The sequence below is a fragment of the Pan paniscus genome, chromosome 18, assembly GCF_029289425.2.
Source record: "Pan paniscus chromosome 18, NHGRI_mPanPan1-v2.0_pri, whole genome shotgun sequence".
Classification (NCBI taxonomy): Eukaryota; Metazoa; Chordata; class Mammalia; order Primates; family Hominidae; genus Pan; species Pan paniscus.
Window position 1 is genome coordinate 30,524,099 of NC_073267.2, and position 8,953 is coordinate 30,533,051.

Sequence of the window (8,953 nt, forward strand, 5' to 3'; positions counted from 1 at the left end):
GAGATGGGGGCCTGGTGTCTCACTGCCTTCACGTTCTTCCTTCTGCCTCAGTCCCCACATGAGAGTGCACCCTAGAGGTGCCAGCATTAGCGATAGGGCAGCTTTCCTTGTTTCTGGGGTGGACAGAAAATGGGCCTTGAGACCCCTCCCATCATAGGAAAGCATCTCTTGCACTCTGGAGACTGAGGACTTGCTATAGTGGAACAAGAAGTAGTCTTCGGCAATGGAGGAGATGCTGGATCTCCATACAGGCAGGATGGGTGCAACGGAGTGGAGCTGTGGCAAATGTGGGTGCCTCTGTCCTGAGGGTCCTGGATGTGTCATGCCTGGGAACATGAGGGCGTTCTTCCAAGGTGCCCATCTCGAGCTCTCTGAGCTGCCATCTTTGACTGCCTGTGTTTGGTCACAGACTAGGGGTGGTCTGTCCCTAAACAGAAGAAGACAAGCAAGGATTAGAGAGGAGAAAGAGCTAGAGAGAGAGCTTGGGAGAGATGTAGGGACAAGGAAAGAAGAGGCAGAAGGAAAAAGGCATGGAGGGAAGGAATATAAAAAAAAAACCCTTAGGCCAGGCATGGTGGCTCACGCCTGTAATTCCCGCACTTCGGGAGGCCAAGGTGGGTGGATCACCTGAGGTCATTTCAAGACCAGCCTGGCCAACATGGTGAAACCCCATCTTTACTAAAAATACAAAAATTAGCCAGGCATGGTGGTGGGTGCCTGTAATTCTAGCTACTCAGGAGGCTGAAGCAGGAGAATCGCTTGAACCCTGGAGGCAGAGGTTGCAGTAAGCTGAGATCAGGCCACTGCACTCCAGGCTGGGTGACAGAGCGAGAATCTGTCTCAAAAAAAAAAAGAAAAAAGAAAAAAAGGCCGGGTGTGGTGGCTCACGCCTATAATCCTAGCACTTTGGGGGGCTGAGGAAGGTGGATCACAAGGTCAGGAGATTGAGACCATCCTGGCCAACATGGTGAAACCCCATCTCTAGTAAAATAGAAAAAATTATCTGGGTGTGGTGGTGCGCACCTGTAGTCCCAGCTACTCAGGAGGCTGAGGCAGGGGAATTGCTTGAACCCTGGAGGCAGAGGTTGAAGTGAGTCAAGATCGCGCCACTGCACTCCAGCCTGGCAACAGAGCAAGACTCCATCTAAAAAAAAAGAAAGAAAGAAAGAAAGAAAAATCCTCCCCAGAGCAGGGAAAGATGAAGACATAAAGGGAAGGAGAGTCACCAGGAAAGAGAGAGGGAGAGAGACACAAAACAAAATGGCTGGAATGAGGTGAAAGTTATAGTAGCAGGATGTGCTGACACTGACCTTGGAGAAAAAGAGAGGGGAAGGGAGGAGTGAACGTGGAATCTTTGGCTGCTGTTCTGTTTCACTCCCAGAACTCACCACCCTGGATTCCCCCCATTTCCAGATCCTCAGGCGGGACTGCCTTTGCTATCTGGGATGAGTCATTGGCCCCAGATGGTAAACCTGTGAGGGGTGGGGTGCTCTGAATGCCTGACTAGTTATTTATAATTGAGAGCACTTATTCCAGCCCCTTCTGGTCCTCCATCCTTCCCTCTTCTTGGACCTCCTGATTCAGAGAGGTCAGAGGGCCAGTCCAGGAGGGGTCAGGCACTAGGTCCCTGGAGTCAGTCTTAGGGATTTTAGGCAGAGAGGAATCAGTCCTGAAAATGAAGGGCATACAGAGAAAAAAAAAACTATGACATCACCCCTGGGGGTGTTACAGACCTAAGAAAGAAGCAATGGCCCTGGGCGGCCTACAGCCCCAGGAAGATTCAGCCATGGTACCCAGGAGACTTGAGGGCCCAAAGCCCAGAATTACCCCCAGAGGAACACCTGTAGACCTTCGGATCCTTAGCTTTGCACTTCCCATTGGACTGACTCTGTTTCCTGCGGGGCAATAGGCACGTGTTCACTGTGCACCTGCAGCCCCAGTCATCCTTCTCAGAGAGAAATGGTTTGGGAAGTGTTTGGCATATTGAGGATAAATAGATGAGTGGATAGAAAAAAAAATGCAGGCCAGGCGCAGTGGCTCACGCCTGTAATCCCAGCACTTTGGGAGGCCAAGGTGGGCGGATCACGAGGTCAAGAGATCGAGACCATCCTGGCAAACATGGCGAAACCCTGTCTCTACTAAAATTACAAAAATTAGCTGGGCGTGGTGGCGCATGCCTGTAATCCCAGCTACTCGGGAGGCTGAGGCAGGAGAATCGCTTGAACCCGGGAGGCAGAGATTATAGTGAGCCGAGATCGCGCCACTGCCCACCAGCCTGAGGGATAGAGCAAGACTGTGTCTCCAAAAAGAAGAAAGAAAAAAAGCAATTACAGCAAAATATTAACCATAGTAGAATCTATACAGTGGTTATATAAGTGTCCACTATACAATTCTTTTTTTTTTTTTTCCTTTTTTTGAGACGTGATGTTTCGATCATGGCTCACTGCAACTTTGACCTCCTCAGCTCAAGTGATCCTCTTGCCTCAGCCTCCTGACTAGCTGGGATCACAGGTGTGCACCACCATGCCTGGCTAATTGTTTTATTTTTTGTAGAGACGAGATCTCCCTATGTTGCCCATGTTGGTCCTGAACTCCTGAGCTTAAGCAGTCCTCCTGCTTTGACCTCTCAAAGTGTCGGGATTACAGGCATGAGCCACTGCACCCAGTCTTGCTATACGATTCTTTTTTTTTTTTTTTTTTTTTGAGATGGAGTCTCACTCTGTCGCCCAGGCTAGAGTGCAGTGGAGTGATCTCAGCTCACTGCAACCTCTGCCCCTCAGGTTCAAGTGATTCTCCTGCCTCAGTCTCCTGACTAGCTGGGATCACAGGCACCTGCCATCACACCCAGCTACTTTTTGTATTTTTAGTACAGATGGGGTTTCGCCATGTTGGCCAAGCTGGTCTCAAACTCCTGACCTCAGGTGATCCAGCTGCCTCAGCTTCCCAAAGTGTTGGATTATGGGTGTGAGTCACTGCGCCCAGCCACTGTACAATTCTTTAAACTTTTATATGTGTTTGGATTTTTCATAATATTAGAAAAGGGAAAGAAAAAAATGCCTGGCAAATAGTCAGCACTCGTAAGTATAAGATTTTGGGAATATATTCCCTTCTGGGAGAATCCACATTTCGAATGCCTGGGAAGGGCTCTGTTTGTCCTGACAGATGGCAGATTTCAGGTGAGAGCACCTACTAAGCCTAGAGGTGATAAGCTACTTTGCCCACCTAGAGCTGCTGGTGGTGACCTTAAGTTTACTATGTTTCTCCTGGTATACGGCACTTGGCCCAGAGTGGACTCCAGCTTGCCACCTGTCACCCAGGCTGGAGTGCAGTGGCGTGATCTTGTCTCACTGCAGCCTCAACGTCCTGGGCTCAGGCGATCTTCCCTACCTCCCTCCTGATTAGTTGAGGCTACAGGTGCTCGTCACCATGCCCGGCTAATTTTTGTTTTTGTTTTTTGTTTTGGTAGAGATGGGGTCTCACACTCTTGCCCAGGCTGAGCTAGAACTCCTGGCCTCAAGCAATCTGCCTCTGCCTCCCAAAGCATTGTAATGACAGGTGTGAGTCACCATGCCCAGCCAGGAACTCAGAGAATCTTACCCTATGCTGTAGTATCTGTTGACTATGGGGGAGAGGCAGGATAAGGTGTTCCAGACCCTGCCTGACACCTGATCCGAAGAGGTTGCTCATGTTTGCTCAGGAGGTGAGGTTCACACAGTAAAGGGCAGGAGGAGGGCTTGGACCTGGTATAAAACATCTGGAAGTTTCCAGGGGGCTGCTTTGCATCTGAACTGTCAGGTGAGGGGTGACAGAGATGCCTGAATCTGAGTTGGGGGGGAATTCAAATCTGAGCTGGCAAAGAGGATGCCTGGAAGGAATGGCAGGAAAGACTTGAGTTAATTGGCGCTTCTGGGTCTGCAGTAATCTTAGGTGCAAAGCTGTCTAGGTCTCTGCTGAAGGACTGGGGACACCTGGGATGTTCAGGAGAATAGAAATGGCCAGATGTGTGTTAGTGGAGAAAAGAATAGTGACACATAGACCAGGCACCTGAGGTCTAATATCTTGAGCTGGTCCCGACTCCTTCTGCAACTTCTCTGTCTGTCCTAGTTCCACCAGCACTGCTTGGATACTGGTGCTGGCACAGTTCCGTCACCAACTTTGCTCCCCAGGTAACATAGAGGCACCTCTAAAATGCTTCTTTCCTTGAGACCAGGTGGATGCCAGGGATTTAAACCACGCTCCAGGTGCCCCATAAGCCAGGCCAATTCACCACAGATGGTGAGGCTTTCTTTGCTCAGCCTCTGGGCTCAGTAAACTCAGCCATCTCTTTGCTTGGGAGAGGTCCTCTACTCCCTCCCTAGAAAACTCGTTTCCTGGCTATGGCCATACCAACCCAAATGTACCTGGGCTTGGCTGATTTCAGAAAACTTTTCTGCTTTGTGCCAGGATGGAATAAGGCTTAATCCAGATAGTTAGAGTTCATCTTCAGGCCTGAGAGAAAAAGAGGAGGGCTTGGCTACAGCCAGACCAGGGAGAGCTGGAGGGGTCAGGGACATAGAAGGTAGCATCAGGGAGGAACAGGACTACAGGCTATGGACAGCCCTTTCTAAGCTCAAGACTGGGTCTGCTAGGTCTAAGTTGAAGGACGAAGAAGGCTTGGTCTGAGCTGCAGGTCAGGAGTGCCTGGGTCAATCAAGTCAACAAGGAAGAAGGTGAATCTTCATTTGCTCTTTTCTTCCCACTCCAGCCCCAGAATGTTGACAGTCACTCTCCTAGCCCTTCTCTGTGCCTCAGCCTCTGGCAATGCCAGTAAGTGAGATACCAGGAGCCTGGTAATGGGGACTTGGGAAGGCAGCCTTGGGCACTGCTGTTGGCCAAGGCTTTTGGAGGTTGGCTTGGGGTGGGGAGCTGAGTTGTCGGAGGAACAGGGGTGGTGCAGAGAAACTGAACTCCTGGAAGATTTCTCCCTCCAACTCCTGCTTGCCCCTCCAGTTCAGGCCAGGTCTTCCTCCTATAGTGGAGAGTATGGAGGTGGTGGTGGAAAGCGATTCTCTCATTCTGGCAACCAGTTGGACGGCCCCATCACCGCCCTCCGGGTCCGAGTCAACACATACTACATTGTAGGGTAAGATTCTTTGAATTCCTGGCTGGGCGCGGTGGCTCACATCTGTCATTACAATGCTTTGGGAGGCAGAGGCAGATCGCTTGAGGCCAGGAGTTCTAGCTCAGCCTGGGCAAGATGCCAGGGATGCCAGGGATTTAAACCATGCTCCAGGTACCAAGACCCCATCTCTACCGAAGAAAAACAAAAAAATTAGCCAGGCATGGTGGTGAGTACCTGTAGCCTCAACTACTCAGGAGGGAGAGGCGGGAGGATTGCCTGAGCCCAGGATGTTGAGGCTGCAGTGAGCCAAGATCATGCCACTGCACTCCAGCCTGGGTGACAGAGTCTCTTTGTTGGCAAAATGAGTTGAAGTTCCCTGTAGGATCTTCCAGGGTTCACCCAGGCTTCACAGTCTGTAGGACTAGCCAGAGACCTCTCATCCCTATCATCACCTTTCTTTCTCCTTCCTTCCTCCCCTCTTCCTCAGTCTTCAGGTGCGCTATGGCAAGGTGTGGAGCGACTATGTGGGTGGCCGCAACGGAGACCTGGAGGAGATCTTTCTGCACCCTGGGGAATCAGTGATCCAGGTTTCTGGGAAGTACAAGTGGTACCTGAAGAAGCTGGTATTTGTGACAGACAAGGGCCGCTATCTGTCTTTTGGGAAAGATAGTGGCACAAGTTTCAATGCCGTCCCCTTGCACCCCAACACCGTGCTCCGCTTCATCAGTGGCCGGTCTGGTTCTCTCATCGATGCCATTGGCCTGCACTGGGATGTTTACCCCAGTAGCTGCAGCAGATGCTGAGCCTCCTCTCCTTGGCAGGGGCACTGTGATGAGGAGTAAGAACTCCCTTATCACTAACCCCCATCCAAATGGCTCAATAAAAAAATATGGTTAAGGCTAGTCTGTGTGGGGGCATCTGTGGCTGGGATATCTGCCTCCTGACTTAGCCGGGGATGTGCAAATCTCACTTCTGGCTGGCTTTGGACATCTGTCTGGAAGAGTGGGAAGATGAGGGAGAGGTGTGTAAGAATCCTGGGCTTTGTGCTATAATTTATCAAGAGGAGATGAGATTCTGGCTTGCATCAACGCTCTTCAAGGACAGCTCCTTGGAACATTGATCCAAACTGGAGTCATGGGTCTGAGGGGAAGGCCTAGTTGTGGCTTACACCAAAACCCCAGATGTCCCACTCTCCAGCTCTCCTCACCCCTGGTCCTCCCCTTGAGAAAGTGCTGAACTCACTTGCTGTCTGTGGGTGGCCAGGACCATTAGCCTTTGTTCTTTCCCAGAACCCACCTAACTCCTGAAACTTAGCTGAAGTCTGTGCCCGAGGACCCTGCCCTGTTACCAGGCCCAGTTCCTCCTCACCTCTACCCATGAGCCCCGGTGTCCTGCTAAGCCCTCTCAGATCTGGGATTCCTCCTTCCTCAGGAAGCCACCACCTTCTCAGCAGTGGAAACCCTGCCCACACTATGCTCTTAGGCTTTAGCCATCAGAAGGTTACAGTGGACTGCGGGAGGCTGACACTAGGCTGAACTCATTAAGGAATGAATGGGAGGTGAGAAAACACAGGCAGCAAGAATCGAGTGTTTCAAGAAGTTTGGCTCTGGTTTGCCAGAAATAGGCAAGTCAGTTTTCGGGGGTGTAAGGAAAAAGGGTTTTGTGTCTTTTTAAAATCCTAGACAGGAGAGTCACGAGCATGTTCACATGATAGAGGAAGAAAGAGAAAGAGGCTGGAGATTCTGAAAAGAGATCACTGGCGAGGTCTCAAAAGAGATGGAAGAGGATGGTTATGTAGTTGGGGAAAGAAATTTTAAGAAGGGAAGAAAATTAAAATGAGTGAAGGTATACGTTAGTTTTGTGAAAGTTATCAATATCTGGCTGGGCACAGTGGCTCACACCTGTAATCCCAGCACTTTGGGAGGCCAAGGCAGGCAGATCATTTGAGGTCAGGAGTTGGAGACGAGCCTCCAACATGGTAAAACCCTGTCTCAACTAAAAATACAAAAATTAGCCAAGTGTGGTGGCAGGCACCTGTAATCCCAGCTACTTGGGAGGCTGAGGCATGAGAATCACTTGAATGCTGGAGGCAGAGGTTACAATGAGTTGAGACAGCACAACTGCACCCCAGCCTGGATGACAGAGTGAGACTCCATCTAAAAAAAAAAGGAATGTTATCAGTATCAAAATGGAGTAACATATGTCACATCCTAACAAAATGGAACCAACCTGACACCTAAATTAAGCATTGCACCTGATAACACCATGGAGGACTGGGTGGAGAATCAGCAAACAATGGCAGGGAGAGGCAGTCTGTGGACCAAGGTCAGGTGAAAGGATCACCCATCATGTTGGGCATCAGATCAGGCAGGTTCACACACTACCTGAGGAAGCTGGTCTTTGTGACAGACAAGAGCTGCTCTGCCTCTTGGGAAACACAGGCACCAGTTTTAGTGCCATCCTCTTGCACCCAAATGCTGTCCTTTAACTCATCAGTTACAGTGCTGGATCCCTCATCACTGCCAATACGGGGCTAGCAATATGTCTGCCCCAGTGAATGCAGCCGCTGCGGAGCCCCAGCCTCCTCTCTGGCAGGGGCCCTGTGGTGGGGAATGAGGACTTCTCTATCATTAACCTCCATGCAGTTGGCTCAAGAAAAGGATATGGTAGTTGGGCAAGGGGGCTCACACCTGTAATCCCAGCACACTTGTAATCCCAGGAGGGTCGCTTGAGCCCAGGAGTTTAAGGCCAGCCCGGGCAACATAGCAACCTGTTTGTAGGCAAAATGAGGAGTTGAAGTTCCCCGTAGGATCTTCTAGGGCTCAACCAGCCTTCATGTGCAGTGGGACTGGCAAGAAATCTGTCATCCCTGTTACCACTTTGAAGGTCTCAGTGTGTATGCAGGTCCTGAAAAGTTCAAGTCCCACCTGAAACGCAACACAGCATCATGCTCTGATTCATCAGTGATTCCCTAATCAATGCCATTGGCTTGCATTGGGACTATCTATCCCAGCCTATCCAGTGACTTCAGCAGCTGCAGAGCCCCAGCCTCTTCTTTGGCAGGGGCACTGTGGTGAGGAGGGAGGATTCCCTTATCACAAATCTCCATCCAATTGGTTCTATAAACAGATATGGTGGCCCAACTGTTGTGGGAAGTCAGGGAACCCGAACGGAGGGACTGGCTGGAGCCACAGCTGAGGAACATAAATTGTGAAGATTTCATGGACATTTACCAGTTCCCAAAATTAATACTTTTATACTTTCTTATGCCTGTCTTTACTGCAATCACTAAACATAAATTGTGAAGATTTCATGAACATTTATCAGTTCCCAAATAATACTCTTATAATTTCTTATGCCTGTCTTTATTTTAATCTCAATCCTGTTATCTTCATAAGCTGAGAATGTACGTCACCTCAGGACCCTGTGATGATTGCATTAACTAACAAATTGATTGTAAAACATGTGTGTTTGAACAATATGAAATCTGATTGTAAACGTGTGTTTGAACAATATGAAATCAGTGCACCTTAAAAAAGAGCAGAATAACAGTGATTTTAGGGAACAAGTGCAGAGGTTACAATGAGTTGAGATAGTGCGACTGCACTCCAGCCTGGATGACAGAGCGAGATTTCATCTAAAAAAAAAAAAAGAATGTTATCAGTATCAAAATGGAGTCACATATGTCATATCCTAACAAAATGGAACAAAAAGGGAAGATAACCATAAGGTCTGACTGCCTGCGGGGTCAGGCAAAAAGAGCCATATTTTTCTTCTTGCAGAGAGCCTATAAATGGACGTGTGAGTAGGAGAGATATCGCTAAATTCTTTTCCTAGCAAGGAATATTAAAT

At 49.4% G+C, this 8,953-nt stretch overlaps 1 protein-coding gene across 1 annotated transcript; it reads left to right on the forward strand.

Annotated features, from left to right (window-relative positions):
- Positions 1-3,745: 3,745 nt before the first annotated feature.
- ZG16 (zymogen granule protein 16) lies at positions 3,746-8,457 on the forward strand. The gene is made up of 4 exons (XM_003809378.6): positions 3,746-3,795; positions 4,745-4,806; positions 4,990-5,122; positions 5,589-8,457. Exons 2-4 carry the CDS (start codon positions 4,752-4,754, stop codon positions 5,902-5,904), a joined length of 504 nt encoding a protein of 167 aa, XP_003809426.1. The 5' UTR covers positions 3,746-3,795; positions 4,745-4,751; the 3' UTR covers positions 5,905-8,457.
- The last annotated feature ends 496 nt before the right edge of the window (positions 8,458-8,953 follow it).

Excerpts from the sequence above, each read along its gene's own strand:
- ZG16 (XM_003809378.6), top strand. The coding sequence starts at position 4,752 with ATGTTGACAGTCACTCTCCTAGCCCTTCTCTGTGCCTCAGCCTCTGGC. Across the intron at positions 4,807-4,989 it reads CTCAGCCTCTGGCAATGCCA|TTCAGGCCAGGTCTTCCTCC; the intron begins GTAAGTGAGATA and ends TTGCCCCTCCAG. Across the intron at positions 5,123-5,588 it reads AACACATACTACATTGTAGG|TCTTCAGGTGCGCTATGGCA; the intron begins GTAAGATTCTTT and ends CCTCTTCCTCAG.